Source organism: Sus scrofa, chromosome 4 (genome assembly GCF_054392235.1).
Source record: "Sus scrofa isolate SSC_HxYL_T2T_F1_AM1 chromosome 4, Sscrofa_HxYL_maternal_Yorkshire_Landrace_v2.0, whole genome shotgun sequence".
Classification (NCBI taxonomy): domain Eukaryota; kingdom Metazoa; phylum Chordata; class Mammalia; order Artiodactyla; family Suidae; genus Sus; species Sus scrofa.
Window position 1 is genome coordinate 14,418,119 of NC_139386.1, and position 17,145 is coordinate 14,435,263.

The following is a 17,145-nucleotide window of genomic DNA, read 5'->3' on the forward strand; positions in this document are numbered from 1 at the left end:
ACTCTAATCACCTCCCAAAGGCCCCACCTCCAAATACCATCACACTGGGGATTAGGTCTTGGACATAGGAATTTAGGTCAGTGGCTACAGCTCCAATTAGATCCCCTAACCTGGGAACCTCCATATGCTGCAGGTGCAGCCCTAAAAAGAAAAAAAAAAAAAAAGGAAAGAAAGAAAGAAAGAAAAAGAGAGAGAAAGAAGGAAAGAAAGAAAAGAGAAAGAGAGAGGAAGAAAGAAAGAAAGAAAAGAAAAAGAGAAAGAAAGAAGGAAGGAAAGAAAGAAAGAAGGAAAGAAAAAAAGAAGGAAGGAAAGAAAGAAAAAGAAAGAAAAGAAAAAGAAAGAGAGAAAAGAAAAAGAGAGAGGAAGAAAGAAGGAAGGAAAGAAAGAAGGAAAGAAAAAAGAAGGAAAGAAAGAAAAGAAAAAGAAAGAAAGAAAGGAAAGAAGGAAAGAAAGAAAAAAAGAAAGAAAGAAAAGAAAAAGAAAGAAAGAAAAGAGAAAGAAAGGAAGGAAAGAAAGAAAGAAAAGAAAAAGAAGGAAAGAAAGAAAGAAGGAAAGAAAAAGAAAAAAAGAAGGAAGGAAAGAAAGAAAGAAAAGAAAAAGAAAGAAAGAAAGAAAGAAGGAAAAAAAAAGAAGGAAGGAAGGAAGGAAAGAAAGAAGGAAGGAAGGAAAGAAAGAAAGAAACTATCCTTTCTCCACAAAACTGCTTTTGTGCCCTCATGTTAAAAAAAAAAATCAGGTGTTCCTATTGAGGCTTAACGGGATCAACTTCGGCACCAGCACGCAGGTTCGCTCCCTGGCCCGGCACAGTGCATTAAAATATCTAGTGTTGCTGCAGCTGCAGTATAGGTCACAACTGCAGCTCAGATCTGATCCCCTGGCCCTGGGAACTCCATATGCTGCAGGGCAGCCAAAAAAAAAAAAAAAAAAATCAGATATCCATCTATATATGGTTCTGCTCCTGGATTCTCTTTCTATTGCATTGATCTATTTGTCTCCTGTTAGGCCGATACCACACTGTCCTGTCTACTACAGCTTGACAATAGGATCTGACGTCAGGTTAGTCCTCCAACTTGGCTCTTTTTCAGAGTTGTTTGGTTGTTCTAGGTCCTTTGAATTTCCTTAAGAATTTTAGTAGCAATTTGTCAATTTCTCAAAAAAAAAAAAAAAAAAAAAAAAAGAAAGAAAAAGAAAAAAAGTGGTGGGACTGTACCAAGTAGTTGCTCAAGAAATTCTTCTAGATTTCAGTCTTGACCAGTCACACTGTGATAGTACTTCCTGGTTTACTGGGCTCAGTCATGTCCTCAACTTAACTGTCTCAACAAGGCAGTGACCCCGGCCAGTGCAGCTGTGTACAAGAAGGAAAACTGAGGCTCAAAGGCAAAAAGCCTTTCCCGCAGTCACGGTTGGCAGGTGGCAAGTAGGTTTTGAATGCATGATGTCAGACTCCAAATGCAGAGCTCCCTGTACCACGCCATCTCTGAGTAGGGTCCCCAATATATTCTTTTTTTTCTCCATTTTATTTTATTTTTTGGCCACACCCACAGCCTATGGAAGTTCCTGGGATCAAGGATTGAAACCTTGCCCGATTCTTAACCTGCTGCGCCACCAGGGAACTCCTCCAGCATATTCTTAATACTCCAGAGTTTAATACACAGGACAAAAGAAGCACTCACTCTTTTGGTTACCTTTTTTTTTAAAAAGCCAGTTTCAGATGTTGGTGCCATGCAAATGTATTTCGTTGTCCTATTTTGAACTCTTTCCCCTGACTCTCCTAAACTGTGGGCGTCCATCCTAATAAGAAAACTGTATGTCTTTGTTCCCTTTTAACTTTCTTTCTTGACAAGGACACATTTCCATAGAGGAAAAGGGAGAGGAAATGGGGATAGATCACAGAAGGAGGGAGTCCAGTTTGAAGTAAGGAAGAACTTCTAGATGGTAAAGGCTGCCAATCACTGGATAGAAATGCCAAGAAAAAAAAGAGGACTTTTCCTGCCTGAAAATTCTGAGATCCATGTCTCCCCAGGTAGTGGTGATGGCCTTGACCTTCTCTGTCCTCAAAGGTCATTAGAAGTCAGTAGTGTGGGTGGCACTCTGAATGCCTTCTCGCAGGTGTGCGGTGACAGTCACATGGGTTCCCGGGCCAGCCCACGCAGCCCGAGGGCCCTATCATAGAACTGATGTACAGTGTATGTAACAGTTCTGAGATGCGTCAGCTTTTGTCTCGTGTCAGGTTCCCTGCAAACAGTTTCTGAGATGGAGATTTGCATGTAGGTTTCAGGGAGGGCTCTTGGGAATCACATCTATTGGTGGGGGGAGGGGAGGAAGCAGATGAGGTGGAAGGAGACATTGTTGGGTGATGCTGCTGCAGCAGAGGCCTCAGCCCAGTCCAGCTCTGGAGCTTGGGTGGCTCTAAAAAGCTCACCACCCGTCCTCAGAGGACAGCCGCCCCTGGGGAAGGCAGAGGGACTCAGCCTTGCGGCTAGAGCTCCTGGCAGCAGGGTGGGGTGGGGGAGGTGGTGAGTGAAAGGGATGGGGGACCAAATGCCTTGCTCCCAGAGGGCGCCTGTGGTTGGTGTACCAGAGTCATCATAAGGCCCAAAGTTGTTCTGGACCCCTCCTCGGTTCTTGACAGTTCTATGGAGTGAGACCTCTGATGTTTGAATGTAGAACACACAGAACATCCTTCCAGAAGTCCTTTCTGAGGCCACAAGTCCATTGCCCCTTCGCCCCAACTCCCAACCCCCAGATAGGGCAGAGCAGAAATTATGTCCATACCCAGATATGACCATCTAGAAGCTCTCCTGAACCCTTCATCATTTGCCCCCCCTTGAACCCATGCCTCCTCCCCCTGTGGGTTCAGGGACCCTCCCATCTTTCCATGCTCAGGGCTTTGGCAGAGGCTGGCCTGGGGCGAGGCTCCAGCACTTGTTTGATGAGAGTGGGAAGCAAGCCTCAGCTCTCACTCACAGAGCTAGTCCTCAGGGCTTACTTTCTTTTCTTTCTCTGTCTTTCTCATTATATTTTGTTCTGAGATTTGCTTCCATTTGCATTAATCTTGGGGTTCCTCTTGATATTGACCAAAGGCAAGATCATTCTAGAGTGCTATAATTTCCTTCATGTCACCCATGGTGACGAAGAAAACCCCTTGGCTGTTCTGTGGACCAGATGCGGCACCCATAGGTTCTGCTTCTGCGGATTCAACTAACCAAGGATTGAAAATATTCAGGGGAAACTCAGCAGCACCTCTGCGTAGACAGGACTCTGCTCACTCACGCCTCACTCCGCTTCCTCAGCAACCATGTCTGACCAACCCAACAAGGCTGAGATTGAGAAATTCAATAGGTCGAAACTGAAGAAGACAGAAAGGCAAGAGAAAAATCCACTGCCTTCAAAAGAAACAATTGAACCGGAAAAGCAAGCAGGCGAGCCATAAAGACTCGTGCCGCTGATGCGCACTGTACATTCATTCCCCAAGCATTGCCTTCTTACTTTACTTCTTTTAGCTGTCTCACTTTGTAAGATCCAAAGAGGATGGATCAAGTTTTTTTTTTAAATTAATTTTATGATTTTTATTTTTTCCATTATGGCCGATATACTGTGTTCCGTCCACACTGTACAGCACATTGACCCAGTTATACATACATAAATATTTTTTTTCTCGCATTATCCTCTGTCATGTTCCATCCCAAGTGACTAGATATGGTTCCCAGGGCTACACAGCAGGATCTCATTGCTCATCCACTCCAAATGCAATAGTTTGCATCTATTAACCCCAGACTCCCAGTCCATCCCATGCCCTTCCCCACCACCCCCTTGGCAACTGAATCAAGTTTACGTGACTGTGCCGCCCCTTTTCTCAGAGCAGAGAATGGAGAACCACTGACATGAAGTCTGCGCCTGCCTCTCGCATCTGCCTGTGTGGCTGGCAGGGAAGGAACAGAACTTGCATGTCAGTGAAGGAGGAAGCTGGGTGAAATCCAGAGTAAAAAGTAAGCTAATCCAAGGTCTTCTGTGGGCTATAAAATGCAGCTTAATCAGAGTGCCACTTTTGTTGTTGTGTGAATGACTTTAATTATTGGAAGGCACAATTTTTTAACATGCAAATAAAAGTTTTAACACATGAAAACTATATTCAGGAGAAAAAAATGGCAGAACCTTCTAAAAAGCAAAATTTGAATTTGCCCCTTGGCAACTATTTACATAGCATTTGCATTGTATTAGGTATTAAAAGTAACCTAGAGATGATTTGAAGTATATGGGAAGCTATACAGGAGTTATACGCATATACTGCACCATTTGATACAAGGGACTTGAGCATCCTTGGATTTTGGTATCCCTGGGGGTCCTGGAACCACCCCCTGGGGTAGTAAAGGACTGTAATTGATTAACCGCCCCAGGAAGGACTTACCCTTCTTCATTTCCCTAGAGGGGAAGGCTGTGTTTTCTCTCCACCCACACCCACAGGAAGCTGCTGGAGGAAAGGGAAACGCCCCACTAGTGTGCTACCCTGGAGGGCCGTTTTACCTGAGACCTGGAGGGGGTTGGTCCTTAGACAGATGCCAAGGGAGGCTGGCAGGGGCACTGCCCCAGGGGTGGAGACAAGTTCCTGCCTTCCTCTGCTCCTTTCCCAAATACCCTCCCACGTGGCAGCGCTAGACTCTGCTCCAAAGGAATCCACCCTCTAGTGCATCCCTAAGTTTCGTGCAGGGGGAACCCAAAGACAAAATGCCCAATGCAGACTGTTGAGACTGTTGAGGATGGGGGGCTGCAAGGCCAGAGAAGCTGTGAGCTGGAGGGGGAGGAGGAGCTGGCAGGTGAAAAGGAGAGGCAGTGAGGCCGCCAGGAAGGGTCCAGGCTGAGAGAACAGCACCTGCACAGGCCAGACAGGCGAGGGCCTGGAGCTCTGGGGAAGGCGGCACATTCTGTCTGGCCTGAGGCAGAGTGGCGGGAAAAGCAAGAGGCAGATGGGACAGAATAGGGGGAATGAGGGGTGCTTGAGGGGAACAGCTGCGCTGAGAAAAAGCCCTTTGCAGGGAGCCCGGAGCAAGCGGGCGGGAGCGGTGGGAGTGGAGGCCCAGGGCAGCAGCAGCAGCTTTGCTGCGGGGAGGCAGGGGGGCCCCTCCCTGGATTAGGCTTCCCCCACATCCACATGGATGGGGCTTCCTCACCTCTTTCCAATCTGTGCCTAAACACCACGTTCTCCATCCAGTGGCCTGTCCTAATCACCCCATTTGCAACTTCTATGCTTTCCCCCTGCTCTGCTCTATTTTTTTGTGGCTGTGGTTCTTTTTGTTTTGTTTTGTTTTTTTGGCCTTAGTGTGCAGTGGCTGGATGTGGAACCTCAGTTCGCAGACCAGGGACCGAACCCGAGCCACAGTGGTGAAAGTGCTGAATCCTAACCACTAGACCACCAGGGAACTCGCATGCCTGCTCATTTTTCTCCTTGACCCTTGTCATGATCCACACACTATTACATTTTGCTCCTCTGCCTGCTTCATTGTCCATCTCCCCTCACTTCTCCTGTTTTGTTCGGCGCCTAGATGCTAGGCCTATAGTAGGTACTCAATAAAGATTGATGAGGTGAAAGCTGCTCCGATGAAAATAGCTCCATGTATTGAGTACTTGTAATGTGCCAGGCTCGGCCCTCTTGCTTTACATACTCTTGTTTATTTTTTGTAATGACTTCCCCCATTTTATAGATGCCCAAACTGAGGTCAAGGGACAGAAAGAAACTTGCTCCAAGTACACATCTCCAAGTTAATGCAGAGCTGGGATTCAGACCCTTAGATCTGGGATCTGCAATTGCTATTGCTGGGTCCCCCGAGAAAACTGCCTTAGCATTTCCAAGAATAGACGACATCTAAGACGGCTGTGTGTTCTCACATCCCTCCTCCTCATTTGCACACGCATGTATTTCAGAATCAGAGGTCAGATCTACAAATCCAAAGCAACAGTGTTGGCTATGTCATTGGCATTGACCTCCATCTGGCGGACATGGGTCAGGTGTTCTTTGGGAAATCTGTCGGGTGGAACTCCTGGAAGTAGGGACGCATTTCCCACAGCCAGTGTGGGGTGGTGCCCAGGCTACCCGCAGAAGCCTGTTAACTCATGCATTCGTCCCCGAGTTTCATACTTCATCTTGGCACCAAGAGTCCAGGCAGGAGGCTGCCTGCAGGGGAACCAACAGAAAAAGCGCTCTTTCTCCCGAGGAACTCCTCTCACTGCCATGGCCATGGCCAAGTGACTTGTCGGTGCTGTGAATAAACAAGGACAGAGAGTGGTACCCTGACTCATTTCACCCTTTCCACTTCTGCTCAAGGCTGTGAGGGGTTCTTGTCCTGTCATCTCAGGGACAGAGGCTCAGAGAGGTCAGGGATGTGCACCTGATCCCAAAGTCAGGCTTGCGGCCCCAGAAGGGGACTCCAGCCCAGGATACCAGCCCTCAGCCCCCTGTCTACCCCCGGCCAGGTTGGCATTCATCGTGAGCTCCGAGCCCATCTCCTGCAAGGCTCTTGGGTCAGAGAGGGAAGAGGTCAGAGTTTTTCACATGCTGTAGGTGTGGCTCCCTCTTCGCTTCCTCCATCAGCCAAAGCCTGAGTTTTGAGTGGCCCTTGGTTGGTTTCCTTGGGGGAGAAAAGGATGACACAAACAACTCTTTCACTTCCCAGACCCCACCCAGTACACTTTTAAGATGTGGAAATTTTATTAAATCCCTCAGCACGGCTTCTTTCTATAGCTTCTGTGGTTTAACTCTCCCTGGGTCTTTTTGCTCATGGTTTTAGCTTTTTCCCTGCCCTCGGTCAACCTGAGAGTTTTCTTTCTCTGCTGTCTCAAATGCACCGTGTGTTAACATTTTTAGTATTTGCTACAGGCCTTGCACACTCAGGGAGTAAATTGACCCTTATCCCGTGGTTCCTTCTGTGTGCTTGAGGCTCAGGATGAATCTGGCTCCTTACCAGCCCGACCTCCCCTCCTTCATTCCTGCCCCGCTGGGACCAGTCACGGGGCATTGGCTCCTGCTGGCGCCCGTCACCATAGCTGTCTCCTGTCCATCCAAACTGGTCCCTTCTTCATGGCCCAAGGTGCCAGGTCCACAAGGTCTTTTCTGACCACTGATGCCCCCAGGACTTTCTCACTCCTCTTACCTCCTGAAGGTCTGTGTCTGCCTCATTAAGCTGGAGGCACAATTTGACTCTATCATTCTCCTTAAAAAGACTAAATGCATTGTGTATTTTGTCTTTTTTTTTTGTCTTTTCTAGGGCCGCACCTGGGGCATATGGAGGTTCCCAGGCTAGGGGTCGAATCGGAGCTGTAGCCACCAGCCTACGCCAGATCTACAGCAACGCGGGATCCGAGCCGCATCTGCAACCTACACCACAGCTCATGGCAATGTCTGGATCCTTAACCCCCTGAGCAAGGCCAGGGATCGAACTCGAAACCTCATGGTTCCTAGTCAGATTCATTAACCACTGAGCCATGATGGGAAATCCTGAATGTGTATTTTGGAAAAATAAATTATTCTACTCTCAAACCTGGTCCCTCCCCACTCCCAGCCCCCCAGGCAAGCCTTTATGAACTTGATTGGTACTTTGCATTATTACATTTTCATGCATTCACACGTATTTGAACGAACTAAATGTCTTGAAAGCAGGGACAGGGGCCAAGGCAGGTCCTCAGCTCCCCAAGCATCCAGCCAGGCTTTGGCCATTAGCACTTAATTCCTTTCCATGTGCCATCCCCTGGGCTCTGGACAGCCAGCCCCAGGAGGCGGGCAGGGCAGGGGGTAAGATCTCCTTCTTACAGGTGAAGTCACTGAAACGCAGTGGACTTTGTGGAGTCACCTGAGGTCACAGAGCTGGGAAGGAAGAGAGTGAAATTAGAACTGGCGTCTTCTGACAAGCCCAGCTGTTCTGGGAAAAAGGCTGAAGGACGCTTGACTTCCCTAAACCTCACTCCCCAAGTGCCGGGCTCCTCGGAGCTGAGGTTAGCGAAAAATGTGTCGCAATCCCTCTCTCCGCTCTGGGGGCAGCCAAGCCCGGTTCTCATCTGTGACTTGATACAGCCCTTGGGTGGCAGTCCTTTTCACACCGCTGGTTCAGCGTCCACCCGGGTGAATCATCAACCATTAGCCAGCTGTCACCTCACCTTTAGCTCCGCGCGGTGTGAAGCTTGTTTTCTTTTGCTGGCATTAAACAGTCACCTCTGACACGTGGTGAGATGCAGGACGTTGCCTCCAAGGCAAACACAGCCCCACAGGAAAAACAGATTTGTCAAATACAAGCACTCTAGGGTGCCAAGAGCCGGCTTCTCCCTACAAAGCTCCCACGGCTGGCAGGGATGTCACCTGCCTCCAGGAAACAGATGGGACAGGTGGGTGAGCTCTGGTTACTGACTGATGGAGAGACAGGAGTGCCCCGCTGAGCCCTGTGGGTGTGAACAGGGCCTAGGGGCCCCCAGAGGCCCTGAAAACCCTGTCCCCCTGGGCTCATACTTCTCATATGAGACTCAGATCCATGGGCCAGCAGAACCTCGGTCCTGGACCCGTTCTTTCTGCAGTCCCTGCAGAAATCCCAGCCACAGAGGGCGGCCGGGTATGCCTCTGTGACTAATCGCTAGAGCTTCACGTTGCTGTCAATGACCTCTCCAGGGACTTTATTTCAACACTGGCAGCCTGTGGAGGGAGGTTCATAGGAGAACCCTGGTGGGCGTGGGTGGGCTCTGAGCCTCCGCGGGGACCCCAGCCCCGCTCTGTGTAATAAGAGTTTCCCAAAGGGCCACTTGGGATGACTGTGGATGCCTCAAGACATCTACTGCTTTTCTCGTCCTCGTCGTCTCTCTCTCTCTCTCTTTTTTTTTTTTTTTTTTTTTTTTTTTTTGCTTTTTAGGGCTTTACCCACGGCCCATGCCATGGCCACAGCAACACGGGATCCGAGCCGCATCTGCAAACTACACCACAGCTCACCACACTGCCGGATCCTTAATCCACTGAGTGAGGCCAGGGCTCGAACTTGCATCCTCATGGATACTAGTCAGGTTCATTACTGCTGAGCCACAATGGGAATTCCCATTATTTCAAGAAATACATATTTATTTTAATACATTTTAAAATATATTTAGGGAGTTCCCGTCGTGGCGCAGTGGTTGACGAATCCGACTAGGAACCATGAGGTTGCGGGTTCGATCCCTGCCCTTGCTCAGTGGGTTAACGATCCGGCGTTGCCGTGAGCTGTGGTGTAGGTTGCAGATGCGGCTCGGATCCTGCGTTGCTGTGGCTCTGGCATAGGCTGGAAGCTACAGCTCCGATTCAACACCTAGCCTGGGAACCTCCATATGCCACAGGAGCGGCCCAAAGAAATAGCAAAAAAAGACCAAAAAAATAAAATAAAATAAAATAAAATAAATATATATATATATACTTAGCACATCGAACCTGCAATTCCATGTATGTTATTACTGAAGAAGAGGCCAAACTTTTTTTTTTTTTTTGTCTTTTTGCCATTTTCTTGGGCCGATCCTGTGGCATATGGAGATTCCCAGACTAGGGGTCAAATCAGAGCCGTAGCTGCCGGCCTACGCCAGAGCCACAGCAACTCAGGATCTGAGCCTAGTCTGCAACCTACATCACAGCTCACAGCAACGCCGGATCCTTAACCCACTGAGCAAGACCAGGGATCAAACCTGCAGCCTCATGGTTCCTAGTCGGATTCATTAACCACTGCGCCACGACGGGAACTCCTAAACATTTTTTTTTTAAAGTAACTTCATTGATATAAAAAAATTAAGAAGTTCCCTGGTACATTAAGGACCTGGCATTGTCACTGCTGTGGCTCGGGTTGCTGCTGGGGCGTGGGTTTGAGTGCATGCTGCTGTGGGCATGGCAAAATAATAATAATGATGATGATAAAGTAAAAAATTAAGCAAGTGATAATTCAGGTTATAAGAGGGTAAGGCAAAACCCTAAAAAAGGAGCTTGGACAATTGAAGTTTGGGAAACACTATTTTCTTGGAGAATGCAAATTCATACCAAAAATATGAACAGAACCTAAATCCAGCTGAGGGGATGGTTAGGGGTTTCTTCCTCTGGAACTGTGTCAGTCCAAGTCCGTTTTCAAGGTGTAAGAAACTTAGATTTGTAAAGGAAAGCAAGCAAGAGAGTTTTTGTTTGTTTTAACTGCGACTTTGCCATATAGCCTAGGGCTGAACAGATGCCACCAAGTGGGGCAATTAAAAATAGTCTATGTGTACAACACTGTACATTTTCATTTCTTTTTATATCTTTTTAGGGCCTTACCCACAGCATATGGAGGTTCCCAGGCTAGAGGTCTAATCGGAGCTACAGCTGCTGGCCTACACCACAGCCACAGCAATGGGGGATCCGAGCCACATCTGTGACCTACACCACAGTTCATGGCAATGACGGATCATTAACCCACTGAGCAAGGCCAGGGATCAAACCTGGATGCTAGTCAGATTCGTTTTTGCTAAGCCATGACAGAAACTCCTGTAAGTTTAAAATTTTAATTCTCAGGGGAGTTCCCATTGTGGCTCAGGAGGTTACGAACCCAGCTAGCATCCATGAAGTTACGGGTTTGATCCCTGGCCTCCCCGGTTGGGCTAGGGATCTGGTGTTGTCATGAGCAGTGGTGTAGATGGCAGATAGGGCTCAGATTTGGCATGGCTGTGGATGGAAACTACAGCTCCCATTTAACCCCTAGCCTGGGAACTTCCATATGCTGTGGGTGTGGCCCTATAAAGCAAAAAAAAAAAAAAAGGTAATTAGCAGTACCTGTGACTTCATCACCAATACACATGATATAATTTTTTTCTTGAAGTTTTTGTTTTAAGCCACAGAAGTGACAATGCCAGATCTGCTATGTGTGGCTGTAAAAAGAAAAAGAAAAAAAGGAAAAAATGCAGGGCCGCTCTCACCCCTATCACCCAGGGATGCCGAAGCTCGAGCCCTGTTCTGAGAAGGTTCCATGCTTTCGCTGTATCATATTCCACCCACACTTGAGGTGTTGTATTCACGGTATTCCCTCTACATCTGGCAGAAGGATCATTTCACTGAGGGAGGAGCTTACCTTTCATTTTGGTGGAGGGGAGGGGGGAGGAAAGTCCTGCCTTGTCTTGGATGGAAATCAGATGCAGGCAGCAAGAACTGCAGGCTCTTCTGAACTTGTGTGGTTGTGAGGTTCTGCCTAAAACACATACAGCTTCCCAAGACCCCACCCTCTACTGCTTATCAACAGAATCAAGAAAGAGGCCCCAAGGGATCCTCTGAAGGAAGTCAGAGAGGCTGAGACAGGAGCAAGAGCTGGGACCTCCTCTCACAGTATTTTTTTTGCTTTGCTTTTTAGGGCCACACCCGCAACATATGGAAGTTCCCAGGCTAGGGGTCAAATCAGAACTGCAGCTGCTGGCCTACACCACAGCCACAGCAATACCGGATCCAAACTGGGTCTGCCTCCTACACCAGAGCTCATGGCCACGCCAGATCCTTAACCCACTGAGCGAGGCCAGGGATCGAGCCTACATCTTCATGGATACTAGTGGGGTCCGTTACTGCTGAACCACAATGGGAACTCCTCTCTGATGGTGTTTTTGATTCCCCACTACCCACCGCCCCTCCTGGAAGACCCAGGGTGTGAGTTCATGTTAATGAAAGTGCATGAGACCCAAGTGTAAGAGGAATCTGGACTCTACTTGCGAGGATCCCAGCTACTCAAGCTGGTTTCCCCAAGGACTAACCACGCTCGCATGAGGGTTTGCCTCAGGACTTGATCTGTCTTCAGCAGTTTTCTCTGTCAAGCCACAGCCCTGACATAGGGGAATGTGCTTGAAGGGGGGAGGAAAGGGGCTCTGGTCCCAACCCTGGCCCCATCACTCACAAGCTCAGAGACCTGGGAAAAGACGTCATCTTAGTCATCAGTTTCCTTATCTGAATCCAGGGCAGTTGGGAGGATTAATGGGATAATGTATGTGAAATGTGTCAGATGACCTCTGACAGATGCTAACTACCACGGGTCTGGGAGAAAGTTTATCTCCATTAATTTATGCATATTTCTTCTTTAATCTTCCTAGGACATCGAGACCTTTTTTTTCCTCCTATGACCGCTTTATTAATCAGTGAGCATCTGTGAGTTTCCAGGCTCTGTGTTAGGGGCTGGAGATGTGTGAATACAGCAGACCCTGCCAGAAGATGCCCTGGATCCATGGGAGAGGCCCACAGCAGAGCGGGGCGCCAGCCTTCACTGGGCCCTGGGGTCCAGGGTGGTCAAGCTTATTCAGAATAAATGCTTTTGGTTAAGGATCCAGCGTTGCCATGAGCTGTGGTATAGGTCGAAGACACAGCTCGGATCCTGCGTTGCTGTGGCTGTGGTATAGGCCAGCAGCTATAGCTCCAATTTGACCCCTAGCCTGGGAGCCTCCATATGCCGCAGGTGTGGCCCTAAAAAAAGACAAAAAAAAAAAAAAAGTAAGATTACAGAGGAAGCCAGTTATACTGAAAATACAGTTATGGAGCCATTTTTGAAAAATGAATTTGTGATCTAGTATATACACTTTTCTTTTAGCACAGTACACACAATCTGGCAGGGGCTTAATATAAATTTAGTTCATTTATATTAACTAAATATAATTAAGTACTATATTTCTTCAAGCACTTTTTCTATTTCCTTTCTGTCTTCTGTCCCTTGGGGACTCCAAATACATGCTGCTTGATGCTGTCCCACAGCTCGCTGATGCCCTGTTGGCTGTTTTCTGTGACCTTTTTCTCTCTGTATTTCCATTGGATGGTTTCTATTGCTGTATCTTCAACCCCATTAGTCTTTTCTACAATGGTGTCTAATTTGCTATTAATCCCGCTCAGTATATTTTTCATTGCAGATGTACACATTTTTTTTTTTTTTTTTTTTGCTTTATAGGGCTGCATTCATGGCATATGGAGGTTCTCAGGCTAGGGTTGAATCAGAGCTACAGCTGCCAGCCTGCACCATAGCCACAGCAACATAGGATCCGAGCCTCATCTGCAACCCACACCACAGGTCATGGCAACGCTGGATCCTTAACCCACTGAGTGAAGCCAGGGATCGAACCTGCAACCTCATGGTTCCTAGTTGGATTTGTTTCTGCTGCACCATGATGGGAACTCCAACAGGTGTACACTTTACTTCTAGGAATTTGATTAGTTGTTTTTGTCTTCCACGTCTCTCCCCTCATCCTATGCATTCCTCTACCTTTTTAAACATATAGAGTACATTTTCTTCTCTTTTTTTTTGTCTTTTTTTTTAGGGCTTCACCCGAGGCATATAGAGGTTCCCAGGCTAGGGGTTGAATCGGAGCTTTAGCCACTAGCCTACGCCACAGTCACAGCAATAAGGGATCCGAGGAGTTCCTGTGGTGGTGCAGCAGAAACGAATCTGACTAGAAACCATGAGATTTCAGGTTCAATCTCTGGCCTCACTCAGTGGGTTAAAGATTTGGCATGGCCGTGAGCTGTGGTGTGGATCTCAGACATGCCTTGGATGCCTTGTTGCTGTGGCTGTGGTGTAGGCTGGCAGCTGCAGCTCCAATTCAACCCCTCGCCTGGGAACTTCCATATGCCTCAGGTGTGGCCCTAAAAAGCAAAAAAACAAAACAAAACAAAACAAAACAAAAAACACCAAAACAAACAAACAAACAAAAACAAAAACCAACAATAACAAAAACCAAACCAAATCAAAAAACAAGGGATTTGGGCCATGTCTGCAACCTACACCACAGCCCACAGCAAAGCCAGATCCTTAACCCACTGAGTGAGGCCAGGGATTGAACCTGCATCCTTATGGATATTAGTCAGAGTCTTTCCACTGAGCCACAGTGGGAACTCCCATAGAGTACATTTTCAATAGCTGTTTTAATGACCTCGTCTACTGATCTATCATCTGTGTCACTTCTGGGTTTGCTTCTATTGAATAATTTCTCTTCTCATTCTGGATCATATTTTCCTGCTTCTTTGTACGCCTAGAACTTTTTGATTGTATACCAGACATTGTGTATTTGACATTGTTGGGTGGGTGCTGGCTTTTTCAATTTTTTGTATTCTTTTAAATATTTTGGCCCTTGTTCTGGGACACACATAATTAGAGACAGTTCCATCTTTTTGATCAGAAGTCAGCAAACGAGGAGCCAATTCTGACTTCCCTATCTGTTTTTGTATGGCTCATGAGCTAAGCCTGGTTTTTACGGTTTTAAACTGTTGAAAGAAATCAAAAGAATAATATCTTGTGGCACATAAAAATTTTATTAAAATAAAATTTCAGGGTCTGTGAATAAATTTATTGGCACACAGCCACTAGCATTTATTTCTGTATTGTCCACGGTTGCATTTGTGCTACCACGGCAGAGCTGAGTGACCACAACAGAGACCAACGGATCCACAAAGCTGAGAATATTTACTGTCTGGCCCTTACCACAAAAACCTGCCTACCCTGGCTTTTGAGGCTTATAAGCAGGATGAGGACATCCTTTGGTCCAGGGCTAACTTGGCCCCACTCTGGCTGGTGGGTGAAAGAACATTCTTGGGTCCATGTGAGCTCTGGTTTTTGTTTCTTCTTTTTTTTTTTTGTCTTTTTTTTGCTATTTCTTGGGCCGCTCCCTCGGCATATGGAGGTTCCCAGGCTAGGGGTCGAATCGGAGCTGTAGCCACCAGCCTACGCCAGAGCCACAGCAACTCGCGATCCGAGCCGCGTCTGCAACCTACACCACAGCTCACGGCAATGCCGGATCCTTAACCCACTGAGCAAGGGCAGGGACCGAACCCACAACCTCATGGTTCCTACTCGGATTCGTTAACCACTGCGCCACGACGGGAACTCCCCGGTTTTTGTTTCTTCTGATCCTCTGGGAGGTTCTTTCTCAGCCTCAGGTAGTTTCCTCACAGGCACAAGCCAGCGATGACTCAGCTGAAGACTCCAGCGGGACCCTTTGTGCGTCTCCAGAGCTCAGTCTCTGAGCAGCTCTGCAAACTCCGAGCTGCTTGGCCTCCCTGCGTCTTTAACTCTGTCTGCTCAACTCAGACCACCAGGCTCCACCCAGGTCCCTCTCCCTTTACGGTGGCCTGGGAATCCTTTAGGCAGGAAGCAAGGGCAACATCTGCTATTTCACACATTTACTGTCCAGATTTTTAGTTGTTAAAGGTGGGAGGTAAATCCTATTTCTGTTCATCCATCATTGCCAGAAGCAAACTAAGTACCATATTTTAAAACATGAGATAGTGTAAATTTATCTTTACTGCAACAGGAATGCCACATGAAAATAGTTATCATTTGTGGAGTTCCCTGGTAGCCTAGTGGATCTGGCATTGTCACTGCTATGGCTTTAAAAAAAAAAAAAGAAAAAAAATTGTAGCATGTTTATTGGTGATGAAATCAGAGGTACTGCTTTTGTTTCTTTTCTTTTTTTTTTTTTTTTTTTTCTGCTTTTTAGGGCATGTGTGACATATGGAAGTTTCCAGGCTAGAGGTTAAATTGGAGCTGCAACTGCCGGCCACAGCCATAGCCACAGCCACACAGGATCCGAGCCGAATCTGTGACCTACACCACGGGATCCTTAACCCACTGAGGCTGGGGATCGAACCCACGTCCTCATGGGATCTACCTGGGCTCGTTGCCACTGAGCCACGATGGGAACTTCCAGGTACAGCTAATTCTACTGGAGTTGACTGCCTACATTCGTAATTGTAGGACATCTTAAATTTCACCTAGAAGTTAATAAAAGCAAAGATGTTCTTTTTCTCCCTAGACTAATTTCTAAACCTCCTGAATTTTATTCACAGTCTGCTGAGGTCTATGGTTTCCTGGATAAGAGCACTGGTGCTGAAAGGCGAACAGTAACTTTCTTCTTCTGAGTGCCAAAGAAACTAATTGGCCCTCTCATGATGCTTATTGTCAATTGCCTTGTAATTCCTCAAAAAGTCCCACATTTTGTATAAAACAGAAGCCTCGGGTTTTTTTCTCTGTGGGCAAAAGCATCCCACCGCCTTTCAGCATAGGGCGCCTGTTTCATTATCCTTAGCCTTGTTTGCCATCTCTGGACTAATCAGGGTCTCTGTGTTCCTTGTGAGCTCTGGTGACCATAACTAGCTCAGGGCCCCACACAGAGCCTGATGGCCAGAGGCTTCCCTGAGTGATGACAGCTCTTCCCAGATATTCCAGCAGCATTCTGACTTGTTTCTTAACAGCGCTGCACTCCTGGTCTGTATTCTGGTTATGACAGAAGATGGTCCTTGGGCTGCTTCCTTTCACAAGAGTATCTTGCGTTTTCTTTTGGTTTTAAAATAAATCTCCACTAAAAGATCCTTTTTGCAGCCAGAAGTGTTTATAATCTTGTTATGAAGTTTGGGTCATTCTGTCATCCACGGAATAATTACGAGGTCTTTGGGGACTGAATTTCATCCTTCCCTACGGCGGGATGAACAGAGAAAAGAATGAGGCAGGGTTTTCACTCCATTATCTCTAACATAATAATAATAATAATAAGTAGCTCATTAGAACTATTGATTACTCAGCGCATATAAAATGAATATGCAATTGGGAGATTAAGACATGGAAATAGGTAAAATCAATTTTTAATTAAAACACAACCTTGGAGTTCCCGTCGTGGCGCAGTGGTTAACGAATCCGACTAGGAACAATGAGGTTGCGGGTTCGATCCCTGCCCTTGCTCAGTGGGTTAACGATCCGGCGTTGCCGTGAACTGTGGTGTAGGTTGGACCCCTAGCCTGGGAACCTCCATATGCTGCGGGAGCGGCCCAAGAAATAGCAAAAAGACAGAAAAACAAAAAAAAAACCAAAAACACGCAATCTTTAGTGTTATCAATCGCTATTTAATCTTAGTCTCTCATTAACCCTTAACAGTTTTTAAAGCAATTGCTTCGTTCCATCTTGCATTTCTTGAGGCTTGAATAGAACTATTTCCCTCTAATCTTTCAACAGCGCTTCTTAGAATATTGATAGAGATGTGGTTACCAACTGAACTGGGGGCACCAATAGCTGCTACAGCTGCCCAGGAGTTTCTGCTGTGGTACAGCAGGTTAAGGATCCAGCGTTGTTTCTGCAGCCGTGGGGGCTCAATCTCTGGCCCGGTGCAGTGAGTTAAGGATCCAGT

General features: G+C 47.0%; 1 protein-coding gene across 1 annotated transcript; it reads left to right on the plus strand.

The window, feature by feature from the left end:
• Positions 1-3,298: 3,298 nt before the first annotated feature.
• LOC146403677 (thymosin beta-4-like) lies at positions 3,299-3,433 on the plus strand. Its single transcript, XM_085024290.1, has one exon. The coding sequence runs from the start codon at positions 3,299-3,301 to the stop codon at positions 3,431-3,433; it is 135 nt and encodes a 44-aa protein (XP_084880416.1).
• Positions 3,434-17,145: the final 13,712 nt, after the last annotated feature.

What these genes read in the sequence shown, in the direction of transcription:
- LOC146403677 (XM_085024290.1), top strand. Translation starts at nt 3,299, where the DNA reads ATGTCTGACCAACCCAACAAGGCTGAGATTGAGAAATTCAATAGGTCG.